This window comes from Triticum aestivum, chromosome 7B (assembly GCF_018294505.1).
Source record: "Triticum aestivum cultivar Chinese Spring chromosome 7B, IWGSC CS RefSeq v2.1, whole genome shotgun sequence".
In the NCBI taxonomy this organism is placed as follows: domain Eukaryota; kingdom Viridiplantae; phylum Streptophyta; class Magnoliopsida; order Poales; family Poaceae; genus Triticum; species Triticum aestivum.
The window spans coordinates 233,818,553-233,835,239 of NC_057813.1; the positions used below are offsets into that span (position 1 = coordinate 233,818,553).

Below are 16,687 nucleotides of genomic sequence, written 5' to 3' on the forward strand. Positions count from 1 at the left end.
GGTTCGAATGAGGAGGAAGAAGAGAAGGGGATCGAGAGTTGGTAGCCGCCGTGTGCCATTCGCCTTGATCCACTGGATACCCTAGCCTGTCCTGGTCGCTGGCTTAAGTACCCCTTCACTCTTGGGCCGTGGGTTCCTCCATTCTGGGCCGATGTAGCACGGGTTGGCCTTGGGTACACGCCTGGGCCTTTTCGTCGGGCTAGAAGGTGGGTCCTGCCAGGAAGGGGCGCTAACACCCCCTTCTTCTTTGGAAGAGGCTTGTCCCCAAGCCTCTGCATGCGGAAACCGGGCTTGGAGCGCTTCTTTGTCTTCCCAGGTGGTGTCGATCGCCGGATCGGACTACCGGACTTGAACTTGCTCCTTCATAGCGCCGTTCTTCTTGAGCCATCTTGACTGCAGGACAGCAACCGACACCGCGAGTTCCTCTTCTTGTGATGGCAGAGTCGTGGACAACATTGTGCCCGGAAGGAGAGCCTGCCGGAGCTGGGAAACGTGGAAGACTGGGTGCACTGTAGCTTGTGGTGGTAACTTGAGCTCATATGCAACGTCGTTGATCTTGGTGATGATCGGGAATGGCCCGTAGAACTTGTATGACAACTTGTGATTCGCCCTTGGAGCCACCGACGTCTGGATGTATGGCTGAAGCTTGAGGAAGACTTGATCGCCCACTGGGAACTGTCGGAATGAGCGCTTCTTGTCGGCTTGGTCCTCATCAGTTGGCGTGCTCGATGTAGTTGCTGTTGAATGACCCCTTGCATGACTGCTCGCTCCTCGAGCCAAGCTTGTAGAGATGGCACCGTGCAGGACTTTGTCGCTGTGATCCCCCAGTGCCTTGGTTCCCGTCCAAACATGGTCTTGAAAGGAGTCATGCCGATGGCCGAGTGGTGTGAGGTGTTGTACCAGAACTGCGCCAGTGGTATCCAGAAGCTCCAGCGTTTGGGACACGTCTGGACGAAACATCGCAAGTATGTCTCTATGCACTGATTCACCCTCTCAGTCTGGCCGCTGTCTGCGGGTGATTTGCCATGCTCAAGCATAGCTCCATACCTGCTACTTGAACAGCTCTTGCCAAAAATGGCTGGTGAAAACTGGATCACGATCGAAAACAAATGGCACCAGGGAACCCGTGCAGTTTGTAGAGCTGCTGCATGTAAAGCAAAGCCACCTTGGCTGCGGTGTAAGGGTGCGCCAGAGGTAGAAAATGAGAAAACCTGGTGCGTTTGTCCACCACTACCACGAGGCAATTGAACTATCCTGATTGTGGTAAGCCATCCACAAATTCCATTGTGATCAAGTCCCATGACTCGTGGGGTATAGGCAGTGGCATAAGCAGGCCTGGAGATGCGCTAAGGTTAGGTTTTGCTTGCTGACAAACCTGGCAGCAACACACATACTGTAAGACATGAGCTTTCATCTTCGGCCAGGCGAATAGCCTTCTGATGCGGCGGTAGGTCACCGGGAAACCTGAGTGCCCCCCATGGCACTATCGTGGAAGGCTGAAATGATGCGATGTTGCATCTCTGTCGATCCTCCGAGCCATATTCTATCCCGAAAACGCAGGAGCCCTTGCTTCAAAGTGATCCGACCCTTAGGATCCTCGTGGATGGCAAGCTGCTCGAGAAGGCGCTGTGCTTGAGGAATGCTGTCATAGCTGGTGATGACGTCCTCAAGCCAGGCAGGCTGACATGAGCTGACTGTGTGTAGCTCACAGGTGTTGGCCCGCGACAGTGCATCAACTGCAGTGTTGTCACTCCCCTTCTTGTAACGAATCGAGAACCACATCCCCAACAGTTTTGTAAAAGCCTTCTGCTGCCATGGGGTAGTGAGGCGCTGCTCGTTTAGATGAATCAGGCTGCGTTGATCCATTGAGATGATGAATTCATCATGCTGGAGATATGGTCGCCACTGGTCCACTGCAACAATTACTGCCAGGTACTCCTTTTCATAGGTTGAGAGGCCTTGGTACCATGGGCTCAGTGCTTTGCTCATATATGCAATCGGATGACCACCTTGCTGGAGAACCGCTCCAATCCCTTTGTCGCTGGCGTCTGTCTCGACAATGAAGGTCTTGGAGAAGTCTGGTAGGGCAAGCACCGTTGCTTCGATCAACTGTTGCTTGAGGACTTGGAATGCCGTCTCTGTTGCCGTGGTCCATATGAAGGGCACACGTTTCTTGAGAAGGTTAAACAGTGGTCGAGCTATGATTCCGAAATTCTTGACGAATCGGCGATAGTAACCTGCCATCCCCAGGAAACTACGGACCTCCTTGACGCTGGTTGGTGCTGACCATTGTGCCACAGCTTTGATCTTCGTTGGCTCAGTAGCGACACCCTGCTCGCTCATGACATGCCCCAGGTATGAGAGTTTCTGCTGCCTGAAAGCGCACTTGGAGAACTTGGCCTTCCACTGATCCCTGCACAACAGCGCTAGCACTCGCCTTAGATCCTGTGCGTGGTCCTTGATACCAAATGTAAGGTACACAGTAGTAATTACATAGGTTACATAGGTTCAGCAGTATCTAGGGTTCGAATGAGGAGGAAGAAGAGAAGGGGATCGAGAGTTGGTAGCCGGCGGGTGCCGTTCACCGTGATCCACTGGATACCCTAGCCTGCCCTGGTCGCTGGCTTAAGTACCCCTTCGCTCTTGGGTCGTGGGTTCCTCCATTCTGGACCGATGTAGCATGGGTTGGCCTTGGGTACACGCCCGGGCCTTTCCGTTCGGGCTGGCAGGTGGGTCCTGCCAGGCATGGGCGCTAACACCAGGGAGCCGTAAAACAGAACAATTGCTTCAATAAAAAATTGCAGCGTTCGAGTAGTTTAGTTTCTTTTTCAGTTTGAGTAGTTTAGTTTAGTTTCCTGCACAATTGTTTTGACTTGGAAACTTTTTAAGAAGGGAGATGTTTGGGTCGGTGTCCGATGCTGCTAGTAATACGACTCGGAGACAATGGATGCTTTGCCGGTATATAAATAAATAAAATTATTATAGGGGGATATCATGAAGATAGCCTCTTAATTTGTGACTTGTGAGACCAATCCAAGGGCACATGGTATAATCTTCATCTCGTCGACAAGTCCAATCGAGAAGAAGGTTGATGGATAATCCGGCTCTAGCAGCAATGGCAACTCAAAATAATCTAATACTCCCTCTGTTCCAAAATAGATGACTCAACTTTGTACTAAGTCATTCTTAAAAAAAACTTTGTACTTAGTCATCTAAATAGATGACTCAACTTTGTACTAAGTCATTCTCAAAAAAAAAAAACTTTGTACTAAGTCATCTTTTGGAACGGAGGGAGTAGATAGTAAGTGCCATCTCTCTCTCAACTCTTAAAAATTACTCCCTCCGTTCCATAATGTAAGACGTTTTTCGATATTACATTAGTGTCAAAAAACGTCATTATGGGACGGAGGGAGTATTTCATATTCTTATTCGTATATATAGATGCGCGGCCCGTGCTGCGGCGGATCGCTCAGTCGCGTTGGCGGCGGATGGCCCTGCCGGTCTCGCGGCGGCGGCGCGCGACACCACCTCCGCCCAACTGTCTGCCCCCTCCTGCGGTAGCGCCGTCCCCGCCCAACTGTCTGTCCCGTCCCGCGCCCCCAAACCCGTATGCCTGCCATCTTTCGTTTAGGTTTATCATCTAGACTAATCAGCAGAAAGGGCGTAGATAGAAATCTAGTTTATCGTTTGCCTAGCTAGGAAGGTGGATCTAATCTACTTTGTCTGATGGTTGCAACAACAAATTATCAACTTTTACACGAATCAGCAATTTTTTTTCATAATTTCTTCTGTTAAGCTTTGTCCATAGAATGCTGCTACGAATTGTTCACTCAGCTCCTATGCCAATCTGAATCGCTATTTTACTTCTATACTCACCGTAAGAATGCTGCTGCTCTTGCCTGCGCGGGTACTTTATAGAACAAAAGAAGAAACTTCTACTCATCGATTTACTTAATTCAGGTGCCAGGATCATGTGGCTGAGCCTCCATCCGCACGGACGCAGCCGCAACCGTCTGTCTCGTACTTGAGCATCTTGCTCGGCACTACAACACTCAAGGACACTGCCACTTCCTCATCCTCCCCACAGGCTGTAGCTGAGACCCCGCCACCCAAGCCAACCATTTATGTCAAAGACCCTCCTGATTGGTACTTCAGTATTTACATCAGGATCGATCGTTCAGGATCTTTCCACACATATCCTCATCTCGGTGGACCATTCAAGAGCTTGCAGGATGTTGAAAAGGCTATTGAGCGCTATCTTGATGACAAGCGGCATAAAACGCTGTATGGTTTCTCAATTTCTTCCATGTCTTTCCCTTCTCAATTTCTTCCTGTTTGCACACTTGCATCTGCACTTGATTATTTTTAACTTAGATAAGACCATATAAGAGCTGTCAAGTTGATCACAGAAATGCTACCCTATATTTGCTCTTCTCTTCAAGTTCCTGTTGTGGAATACCTTAAATTACCTCAACAGTTTGAACTAGAGCATGATTCGCAAGTATAGCTCAAAATTAACAAAGTACATGTTCGAGCTGCCGCTTTTTTTTATTGTAGTATACTATCATCTGAATTGTATCTTGTACAATTAGTTAGCTTTTAGCTTGGGACACCCATCTAGCGGTTCTTCCTTTGTTACAAAACACTGATGATTAGGATCTGAAAATGAAGATGCGCATCTTTTTACAATAACAAGTCAATATTTTTTCCAGAACCTAACGATACACTTGTAGGTGGAACGAGCAAGCAGGGGATTCTGGGATGGACATCATTATAAAAAGGACCAATCTAGCTGGCGGCCGGGCGCTAGGTACCGCTCGCGAGCGGCCGGCCCCTGTTTGAGACGTCTAGTCACTGCCGCATATTAAAAACGCCAGGTAGAGTTTGGGAGCGGCCGGTGGAAAAGGTAAATACGTGGTCCGTTGTACACTAAAGGGAGTTGACCATCTAGTTTGCTTTTTAATTTTTGTTTCTTAAAAAAGCCATAACTTTTGAACCAAATATCGAAATTAAGATCCGCTTTCACCACTGAAATCCTCGCGATGTGCTCTTCGAAACTAGATCCCGCATGGATATGTTTTGACAAACTTTTTTTTGTGCAATTTTGTCCTCGTTTTGTGTAACTGACTAGCCGTCGATGTGCAACTACCTGACAGGGATGTGCAACTTTTCTTGTACACCGTAGACATGCAGTTTTTCTCTATGGTACCTCCATCCCCAAACTGCCTCCTTTCAGTGAGATGTGCAACTTCGTTTGTTGCCCAGGCCATGCAATTTTCACTAGTGGCACCACCCCATACTACTCACTAAAATTGAAATGTGCAATTTTATCTGCTGCCCCGGTGCCCTGGCCAACTGCCTGGTAGTCATCGCGCGTGTGAGCCTCTACAACCGCGTTTGAGGGACTATCCTGTAAGAATGTCCCAACTCCACGGCCACGCATGTGCGACTATGAACACAAGAGTGTGCAACTCCGTGGTCGGACGTGGGCACCTCCCATAGCAATTCATTTGCGACTATGCAGACGATATTGTGCAACTGTGTGGCCATGCATATGTGACTATGCCGACGAGAGTGTGCAACTCCGTGGCCGGGCATGAGCACCTCCCATAAAAACTCATGTGTGACTATGTGGACGAGGTTGTGCAACTCCATGGCCATGTATGTGCGACTGTGCCGACAAGAGTGTGCAACTCCGCAGCCATGCGTGAGCACCTCTCACGACAATTTATGTGTGACTATGCGAACGAGATTGTGCAACTCTGTGGCCATGCATGTGTGACTATACCGACGAGAGCGCGCAACTCCGCGGCCGGGCGTGAGCACCTCCCCCGGCAATTCATGTGCGACTATCCGGACGATATTGTGCAACTCTATGGTCATGCATGTGCGACTATGCCGATAAGATTGTGCAACTCTGTGGCCATGCATGTGTGACTATACCGACGAGAGTGTGCAACTCCATGTAGACAACTTTTCTGCACCCTCATGGTCTATGGATGTGCATTTTTTCACCATTCAACAAAACCATGTCAGTGAGATGTGCAACTTTATCTGTTGCCCTGGCCAACTGCTTAGCAGATTTTGTGCAACTACTTCTATTGCCCCTGCCAACTACTTCCAATGACCGTGTCCAACTGAAAACAACTATGTGTGCAACTAGAACTACTATAGATGCCAACAAAAAATGATCGTCGTGTGTGCAACTTCCCCATGACCATGTCCAACTGAAAAAAACTATGTGTGCAACTAGAACTACTATAGATGCCAACCAAAAATGAATCCCGTGTGTGCAACTTTCCAATGACCGTGTCCAACTGAAAACAACTATTTGTGCAACTAGAACTACTATAGATGCCAATCAAAAATGAACCCCGTGTGTGCAACTTTTCAATGATCGTGTCCAACTGAAAACAACTATGTGTGCGACTAGAACTACTATAGATGCCAATAAAAAATGATCACCATGTGTGTAACTTCCGAATGACCGAATCTAACTGAGAACAATTATGTGCGTAATATCTAGAAGTAATATAGATGCCAATAAAAAATGATCGCTGTGTGTGCAACTTTTCAATAATCGTATCCAACTGAGAACAAATATGTGCGTAATTAAAACTACTATAGATGCCAACAAAAATGATCACCGTGTGTGTAACTTCCCAATAATCGTGTCCAACCAAAAACAATTATGTGTGCAACTAAAACTACTATAGATGCCAACAAAAACAACTAAAATTGGACACCTAAAGCAAAACGACTAGCCACGCATTCAATCCCCTGACGACTAGCACTTCGCCGGAGTCCCGTGCAAACAGAGAAATGAAGCATTGCCCACCCCCTGTGACCCACTCCTGCCGCAACCCTGAGCAACTGTTGTCGCCGGCGCCATGCACGGTTCCTCACAGTCGTCGCCACGCGAAGCATCAACTCTGCATCCTCCCACCACCCCCTCTGCATCCTACCGCAGTGCGCACAACAACTCTGCATCCTCATGCCGCGCCAACTGAGCATATGTTTGGGCAACTAGTCCTGCCAACTAAACATCAATGTGTGTGCAACTAGACTACATTGCTGGCCAACTAAACATATGTGTGTGCAACCAGTCCTGCCAACTAAACATCAATGTGTGTGTAACTAGACTACATTGCATGCCAACTGAGGATGTGTGTGTGCAATTAGTCCTGTCAACTTAAACATCAATGTGTGTGTGTGTGCAACTAGATTACATTGCAGGCCAACTGAGCATACATGTGTGCAACTATTCCTGCCAACTAAACATTAATGTGTGTGCAAGTAGACTATATTACAGGCCAACTGAGCATATGTGTGTGTGCAAGAACACCCCAGAGTGCATGAACATGCTTTTATGCAAATGTAGTCAACTTCCCTGCTGTTCTTGTGCAACTATATAATCTAACTAGCCAACTATATAATGCTCTCCGTGCAGCTACCTAGATCTGTCGAGTAAATACATAGGGGAGGGGGTGTCGGAAACCGCAGATGCGGACGCGAAACGCCAGATTTGGGTCCTAGGTCGTCCTCCATGTAGGAGCTCGGAGGCATGACGCCAAAAGCCCATGTTATCTAAAGAAGCTGAAAATGAGACAACCGCAAGTACATCGAAAGAGCCTGAACCCTTGAGGAGTCGTTGGTAATCCAGAACACTGAACCTAGATCATATGGTAAACCTGCACTAATACTTATAACAAACAGGAGACATCTGTAGTCCTCTCGCGGGTAATTGCTATGAGCATATCTACTCACCTACGGTCATCCCAAAACCAAACTTCTAGTTCTTTTTTGAAGTCAATCTGTGTCACAAACTACAAGTTCAGAAGATGGTAATCCAAAAATATCAGGACATTCATTGCTGGGAGGAAACATTCTTATCAGAACAGTCATATACTACAACTCATATTTAATCGGAGCTGCTCATACCTCTGCTCCCCCAAGTACGCAGCAACGGCACCTAGACAACACTGTAATCGGCCGTCGGCGTAGGGGACCAAGGGAAACAGGCCCTCCCGGGTGCGGCGTGCGTCGCTAGGAGGAGGCAGCAGGAGGGGGACGGCCGGGCCCGTGCTAGGCGCGGCGCGCGTCGCCGGGAGTAGGCAACTGGAGGAGGCGGCCGGGGGTGTACTTGGCGCAGCGCGTGGCGCAGGAAGGCGGCTGGAGGAGCGCGACGGCCGAGCGCATAGCCAGGAGGAGGAGCGCGGTGGCCCTTCCCCATCGGGGCGGCGGCGGCTGGGCGACCCCTGCTCCAGCTCATAGAAAGAGGAGGGAGGAGGCGGTGGCGCTGCTGGTCTAGCTCCCCGACTTGATCTGCTCTCCAGGCTTGTCCGGTCCGCCGCTCACCTCGACCTCCCGGGCTCCTGCTTCACGGGATTTGGTGGACGAGGAAAAGAGGATAAGTGAAGGCTTTTTTTCTCCGAGAGAAAGTAGCGAGGCGAGGATAGTGCGTGGGCTCCGACAAGATAACACCTGCCCTGCGGGCCGAAGGATTCGACGCATCGAGCGGTCTCGGTGCGGCCGCTCGGCTCGACCAAATAGTGGCCGGCCACTTTTTAGATTTCAGGTTCTAAAAAAGGCTCTTTACTGGCCTGATCGAAGAACAAGGAAATGTTCAGACAAGCAAGTATAGTGGATTATACCCGTGAGCAAATGAGTTTAATGCTTCAGGCTTTACTGGACAAGTATAATGAGGATCACAATCTTGTTGGGATCTCTCTCTCTCTCTCGCTCTCGCATCGTTATGTCATGTTTCCTTTGTTAGATGTGTATAGTTCATTGTGTACATCCCCATTGTATAAGGGGCCTTTTTGCATTTTACCGCATCTGTATATGTACTGGCCATTGGCCTTCAGTAAAGCTTAGTTGCTGTTTATCCAACATGGTATCAGATGTTAGGTTCCCCTCTCTCCCGCATGCAGCAACTCCGTGCTAGCTCCTCTCCTGATCCGTCCACTGCCAGATTTGGCTCTCCTCGCTGCGGATCCGTCCGTCCCGGCTCTCCTTGCCGCGGATCCGGACGCACCGGTTCTCCTCGTTGCGGTTCTGGCCACCCCGGCCTGCTCCACTGAGCTGTCGGGCCGCCCTTGCCCGGTCCTCTCTTGGCCCGATCTGCTGCTGCTCCCGCTGCGGGAAGCGACGCGTAGGGCGCGAGCGAGCGCTCGGCCGCTGCCTGCTCGAGCCGCTGGTCCCGCTTCCCTCGTCTGCACGCGGACGGGCACTGCAGCTCGGACCCGCCGGCTGCTTCGGCTCTGCTTCGCCCGGGTGCCACTCCTGCCACTCTACCCCGGCCGCCGCTCGGATCTCCCGACCGCCGCCGCTGCCCGCTCGGCTGTGCCGGCTGCTGCGGTTCTGGTCCTCCCCAGCGCCATTGCTGTGCTTCAGCCTTGGCCTGGTTGGCTCGCGACCCCCGCTCGTTGACTTCTGCTTCGTGAGCGGGGCTCTGATCTATTCGGGCCTCCTCTGTTCAAAAAAAATCCAGAGGAAGGCAGAAAAGGCAAATCAGCATGTCTTCGTCTGGCTATGTGGTTGTTCCTCGGTGCTCGGTGATCTTTGATGGCACCAATTATGCTGAGTTCGTGGGTTTCATGCGTATCCACATGCGCGGACTTCTGCTGTGGGGTGTTCTCTCTGACGAGGTCTCCTGTCCGCCATGCCCTGTTGCTCTAGTGGCTCCTGTTCTGCCGGTACCGCCGGTGCTTACTGCTGATGCCTCTCAGGCTGATCGGGATGCAGCCAAGGCTCTTGATGATGCTGTAGTCAATGCTTATGATCAGCAGGTCTCCGCCTATTCTGATGCCCTTTCTGCCTACCGGGATGATAGGTCTGCTTACACTCAGTGGTGCAATGATGATGCTCGGGCTGTTGCTGTTCTCACTACGGGTGTTCTCAGTTTGCTTCGGAGTTCATGGGTCTCGACACTGTTGCAGCGATGTGGTCCTATCTTTGTCAGCGCTATCAGCCCTCTGGTGACGCTCTATACCTCTCTGTAGTGCGCCAGGAGCATGCTCTTCAGCAGGGTGACTCGTTTGTTGATGAGTTCTACTCTCAGTGCTCTGCCATCTGGCGTCAGCTTGACTCACTGCGGACAGTTGTTTGTGGCACTTGCCGTTGTTGCTAGACTACGAGGTCTGACTTGGAGTTTTAGAGGGTCCATGAGTTCTTATCTCGTCTCCGCTCTGAGTTTGAGCCTCGCCGTGCTCACTTGCTTGCTCGTGGCCGTGTTCCTATCTTGGAGATACTTGCTGAGCTTCGTGCCGAGGAGACCCGCCTTCGCTCTGCTGGGTTGCTTCTGGTTCCGTCAGTCTTGGCTGCCCGGACTCCTGTGTCATCTGCTCGCCTCACTGCTCCGCCGATCCTGCCTACTCCTCCAGGGGGGGGGTGAGCCGTCCTCCTTATGCTGAGAAGGACACGTTGCGCCGTGACACCGTCTGTGGTTACTGCTCCCGGCCAGGTCATCCAGAGTTTGACTGTCGCTAGAAGAAGCGAGACCAGAGGCGCTCCTCCTCCAGCGGGTCTCCTGTGTCTTCCTCGACTCAGTCACTCACTGACCAGGACATTGTTCGCCTCAAGCGTCTTCTTGCTTCCTCAGGCTCCTCGTCCACTGGTTCTGCTGCTGCTGTGACTGCATCCTCCTCCTCACCATCACAGACATCTACACAGTCAGGTACATCTTTGTGGGTTCTGGATTCTGGAGCCTCCTTTCATATGTCTTCTGATTCTTCCGTGTTGTGTTCTCTCTGACCACTTGATTCGCCTGTTAATGTTCTTACTGCCGATGGCACATCTCTTCCTGTTGCTAGTCGTGGTATTCTTTCCACTCCATCTTTTTCACGTGTGCCCTCTGAGTTATGTGCAGGATCAGACTTTCGCTCTTCACTATGTGCCCTCTGAGTTACAGTTGGCTGACTTTTTCACGAAGGCACAGACTCGAGCGCAGCATGGGTTTTTCCTCTCCAAACTCAGTGTTGTTGATCCACCATGATTTTGATGGGGGTGTTAGATGTGTATAGTTCATTGTGTACATCCCCATTGTATAAGGGGTTTTTCTGCACTTTACCACATCTGTATATGTACTGGCCACTGGCCCTTAGTAAGCTTAGTTGCTGTTTATCCAACATCCTTAAATGTAATGATTGCTAATCCACCCCATTCTTTTATGATCTTGCGTATGAATTCAAGGATCTTTTGCACTATCAATCAATTTGTGAAGACTATAAGTGGTACAAGCATTTCAATTTCACTACAAATACTAAAGATGGAATTGAGGATCTTTTCTTTGCTGGAGTGACAGAGGGAATAGACGATGAATTAGTGGCCAACTGTTTCTGCAAGATTGAATCCAATGAAAATGGTAAGTATCGACAGAGGCCAGAAAGACCGGGCTATTCACTAGAAAGTTGCATATGGATCTTGTCTTTCTATCTGTTCAACAACAGGCAAAATTGTGCATCCTGTCCTTTTCCACTCTTGTTTGAATTCAGAAAGCAAATTCATTGTTGTCTTAACTTGCATCTTGAGAAGTTTTACCCTCACCTAATGATACGATGGAGGTATGACAAATTGACAGTTATCTTCTTTGATCTTTTTTAATGAAGGCCATTGCTATGGTTGCATAAATCATGGATTTATTGATATGAAGCACCCCGACAAGGCTGATGCATGCTCTGGTGGTCACTTGAACGTATATTTGCCATTTGGTGGGTGTAGAAGCCGTCCTAACACGTGGACAGGCTCTTAGGAAGATGTACATACCGAAACCTTGATCATAATGAAACTGGTGGTTACTTGGATGTCGTCTTATTATCTTTCTATTTATTACAGGTGGCAGCTGAGGAAGCTAGGCTGAGATACATCTACGGTATACAATGATTAGAAGTTATTCATCATATTTTTATCGTGCTAGTTGTTGGAGTTATGGTGGAAATAAGCAAACATTTTTATTGTATGTGGTTTGTATTATCGTGTTAGTTGTTGGAGTCGTGTTATGTTTACTTGGCACAGCTCAGTGCTCCTTGTTGCTACCCTCCCTCTTGTAGAAGTTATTTATCAAGTATGAATTATGGCATCTGGTTATTATCCTTTTGTTGTTCCGTGTTGCAGTTGTTACCTCGTTCTATGAGACATACTAGAGTGACCATCATCAAGATAATATTTTGCTTTCTGTTCCTTGTATGAAATCTCCATTGTTTGCTATCCCTTCTAACAAGTGTCACCACGGGCGTCACGGCAAAGAACGAGCGCTAAAATTAAGGGGTCAAAAATAACTTCTTTTTGGCAAAAAATATTAATTTCATTTTAATCAAAGTGGTTCATTACAATCCTCTTGGCAAAGAGTGCCAATTTCATCTGGGCCATGGCAGAGCCAGACGGCCGTGCGAGTAGATGATCTATCCATTTGTGCTAAAGCATGAGCTACATTGTATTGGCTTCTCCTAACATGTGCTATAGAGTAATCACGCTCAGACTTAAGTAGTAGCTTCCCTTCCTCAACTAAAGCAGCCACTGAAGATCTATTTGGCGTGTCATCCATAAGCATTTGAGCAGCCACAGAACAGTCTGTTTCGACGATAAAATGCTCTGTGCTCCACTCCAAGGCGAGGGCAATGTCTTCTGCACATGCTGAAACTTCCGCTTCAAGGGCGCTAGAACATGTACGAACAAAACGACATGATGCAAAGACGACATGTCCTTCACGGTTTCGCAGTATCATACCAGCTCCTTCCGTCCCGTCCTCCTCCCTGAATGCTCCGTCTGTATTTAGCTTATTCCAGCCCGCCGACAGCCAGTTCCATCTTTTACGTGTACTTGCATATTTTACTTGCACTGGTTGGCATGCATGGCTACGTCAAACAGGCAAAATCGGATTAGTGGCGGTATAATAACTGCCCACCGCTCCAAAATCCTCCTAGTGGATTCTGATAAAGGACTATTTAAGAATTACACATTTATTTTGTTGAAACTAGACACATCCATTCCATTACTCAAACGGGCTCAGCAAGATCGCTGGCCACCAAGACGGATACACCCGCTGGTGCACTCTCCGACCACAAAGGTCGGGACTCATGACACATTGTTGTTGTCGGATCAAAGATAGTTCTGATTCTGATGATTGTTGCCATCAGATGGACAACACCCACTCATATGCAAAGGGATACTTCTGTTTCGATACACCTCCTAAACACATCGACGACTGAGATTACTTCATATCCCTTCATAATAAAGGGTTGATGATTTTCTTAAAGTACGTCGTCAGATCTCTGATACGCGGCCTGCGTACGATATGAGGGGCTCGTAGCAGCAAGAAGTTGGCGTTTTTCACAAGGGCGGCTCACCTGGACCGGCCCAATTGCGGGTGGGCCGCGTTCGTGAGGTGAAAAAGAGAAATGTTTGATACGACCGATCGGTCGAAGCTTCACACGACCGAGCGCGCGTTGTCGGGTGCATGCAAATCCTGCATGTTGGAGATACAACAAGCAAATCAACACGATGAAGAACGAAAACAAGCAAGAGACACGTTATTTAACGTGGAAACCCCCTCCAACATGAAGAGGAAAAAAACCACGGGCGCCAGCCAGCCAAACTTCACTATATCGGGGAAGGTTACAAACGCCGGAGATTTACAACTGATTATCCCGTGCGGCGGGTTACAAGAGGTATATAGAACACATGTGACCTAGGTCAATACTGATCCGTACCGGCGACAGGCCTCGCTCCGCTCGCTCGTCAGAAGTTAGCCTTTCTCTTTATATTTGAATTTGGAGCATAACATAACAATGCGGTACCTGCATGTGCTAGCGATTGTACAGGGGGAGTACATGGCTGGTGATCTGTAACATAAGAGATCAGACCTGCCTTTCGCACATTCCCTAGCTTTTTTTCATGGTAATACGTGTCTCATTCATATTATAAAGATCAAAGTATAAGTCACGCAAGGACCGATATGACAAAACTGAAAAGATAGCAGGACATCTCTGAGCTTGACATCAACGCTCGTCACTTGTCTCCAGCACCATCACAACAACCACCGAAGGAAAGAATGACATATCACCTCCTCACCTGAGCTCGACGCGACTCCATCATTAATATATAGTTTTGTGGACCTCCAAGGTGGCTCATCAAAAGCGAAGCCCTTGCCGTTGAACGAATCACACCGGGGCAACACCCCTGACACGCCATCGAACTCCAGATGTGGCACCCCAACATGACTAAGACGCTGAAGGAGGAAACCATATCTGCCATCTACTAACCACAAACCCTGCACACGTTTCGTCTTCCAGATGTCGTCGATGCATACCACAATCTGCATCCGCTCCTGGACTACCTCCCAAACTCCACGTCGAAGCTGGAGCAAACGCCGTCGCAACGGTGAAGCCCAAGGACACAGGCCCACCACGAGGATGTGGCCGCGGCCACACCGTCCTTACTTGAACAGACTGATTTCAAATCAATCCCCAACCATAGGACTGATGGTCTCATCGGGAAAGGATCCAAAAAATCTTTATTCAGTGCCATCATCGTCGCCGCCGAAGCCGAGACGATAAACAACCTAAAATATAGACTACGAGGGAGTAAACATGATCCACACGCGTGGATCCGGCGATCCCCCCTCACCATCCACGACCGAGGTTGCCGGTAGAGGAGAGCCGCCGGAGGACGGCGCTGAAAGATTGGCCTCTACTGGCGGCGGCTAGGATTCTAGCCGCCAGGGACGAGAGAAAAACGCTGGGTTAGCCAGCCCATCCAATGTGGTTCTTGGTATGAACCACATTACCTAGCCGAATACAAATCGGATCACTACAAATAGGTTTACACGGATCCGTCTCCGTGTGGCACTGTTGGACTGGGTGCATCCGCTGTTACTCCATACGATCGCATTAAACACAACCTGGAATGCGTCGCTGTCCCATTGGTACACGTACCGTGAGTGGCGATGGCATGGACGAGCTCGTCTGCTCTCGGTACATGTACCAATGGGACATCGACGCATTCCAGGTTGTGTTTAATGCGATCGTATGGAGTAACAGCGGATGCACCCAGTCCAACAGTGCCACACAGAGACGGATCCGTGTAAACTGGCGGTGGCTTAGCGTTCTACCGTGATCGGTACAGGTATCTTATCGCGGTACATAATGACTGCCACCAGGTGTGGCCGGACGCGCAAACAGAGTGTTCTTAAGGGCAGTTCCAACGTTAGACCCTAAACAGACATTTGTTTTGACCGTATTTTATCCGTTTGAGACAGAACTTTTCTCCTTGGCCCGTGCATGCATCCAACGGAGCGACCCATCCCAAACAGTCCGTGCTCGCCACGTCAGCCGCGGCCACCCCTCCCCGCCCCGCCCGCGCCTTCCCCGCCCCGTCGCCGTGCTCTCCCTCTCCCGCGCGCTTGCCGCCCGCTCGCCATGCCGCTCTGCACAGGAGCCACCCCCGCGCCTTCCCCGCCCGGCCGCCGCGCTCTCCCTCTCCCGCGTGCTTGCCACCCGCTCGCCACGCCGCCCCACAGCGCTTGCGCTGCTGCCCGCTCACAGGAGCAGCCTCTCGATGACGCAGTCACCGAGCCTGCAAGGGAGCATGCCCACGAGCTCCTGCCATCGCCATATCAAGTTTGGTCCGGATATGGAGCAGAACGGACACGGAATGGACAGAAAATGGGTATGCTCCCGCGTGTTGGGCCGTTTGTTTTGTCCGTTTACCCCCAAACAGACGTACGCAGACGATTTGGGGTCGTGCATTGGACTTGCCAACGACCACAAAGGGACATCCGTTGTGTTTGGTTTCTGTCCGTTTGCATCGGCAAAACGGACGCTCATGTCCGTTTACGGTCATTCATCCGATGGTGTGCCCAAACCGGCCACCAAATTTCAAATATTTGTTCGGATTATAGACTAAAATTTAAACAAAAATAGACATTGCAAAATAATTAAAATGACATATATTACATTAACTTAAAAAAATCCACAAAAATCACGGCCGCACATTAAAATTAAACTAGGAAAAAGCTTAAACCCTAGATCGGGTAGTCGCCGTCCTTGTCCTCGTCGTCCATGGTGAGGTCAATGTACATTGGTGACTGCCAAATGTGGCTGGTAGCCCCCTCCGCTAGCTGCCAAAGTGGTGCGGACAGCGCCTGTGGCTGCCAATGCGGGGTCGGCGGGGGTGGTGACCACACCTGTTGTGGTTGTGAAGGGGGTGGTGACCACGACTCGACACCCACCCACGAGGCCTGGTGGTGCGACGACGGTGAGGGCGGGCTGCATGGCACCATGGATGCCCACGTCCACGACTGCCACACCAAGATCGGGCTCCATATCGGAGTGGGAGGCTCCCCGACCACCTCCTCCTTCACCTCGAGCTCGGGTATGGCGAGGTCACTGGTGGCCGACAATGCCATCATGAAGTCCATGGCGTCCCACTGCTCGCGCTGCACACGCTCGCACCCCCTCTCGGAGAAGGCGGGGCGAGGTTGAGGTGGCGACGACTCTTTTCGATGAGGTGGAGGACTCAACTTCGCGGTCATGCTTCCCCTTCTTGACGGGGATCCACTTCCACTTCCCCATGTTGATGGCCCGCGGGAGCGAGGAGGGAGGAGAGGAGGCGACGCTAGTGTTGGGTTTGTCGGGTGATGAGGGGGCAGTGGAAGAGTGTGGGCGCGGTGAAAATTTATGTCCCCATC

General features: G+C 50.1%; 1 protein-coding gene across 1 annotated transcript; it reads left to right on the top strand.

Moving 5' to 3' along the window:
* The first annotated feature begins 3,430 nt into the window (after positions 1-3,430).
* On the top strand, positions 3,431-5,078 carry LOC123155650 (extensin). The gene is made up of 3 exons (XM_044573792.1): positions 3,431-3,607; positions 3,961-4,284; positions 4,734-5,078. Exons 1-3 carry the CDS (start codon positions 3,489-3,491, stop codon positions 4,840-4,842), a joined length of 552 nt encoding a protein of 183 aa, XP_044429727.1. The 5' UTR covers positions 3,431-3,488; the 3' UTR covers positions 4,843-5,078.
* The last annotated feature ends 11,609 nt before the right edge of the window (positions 5,079-16,687 follow it).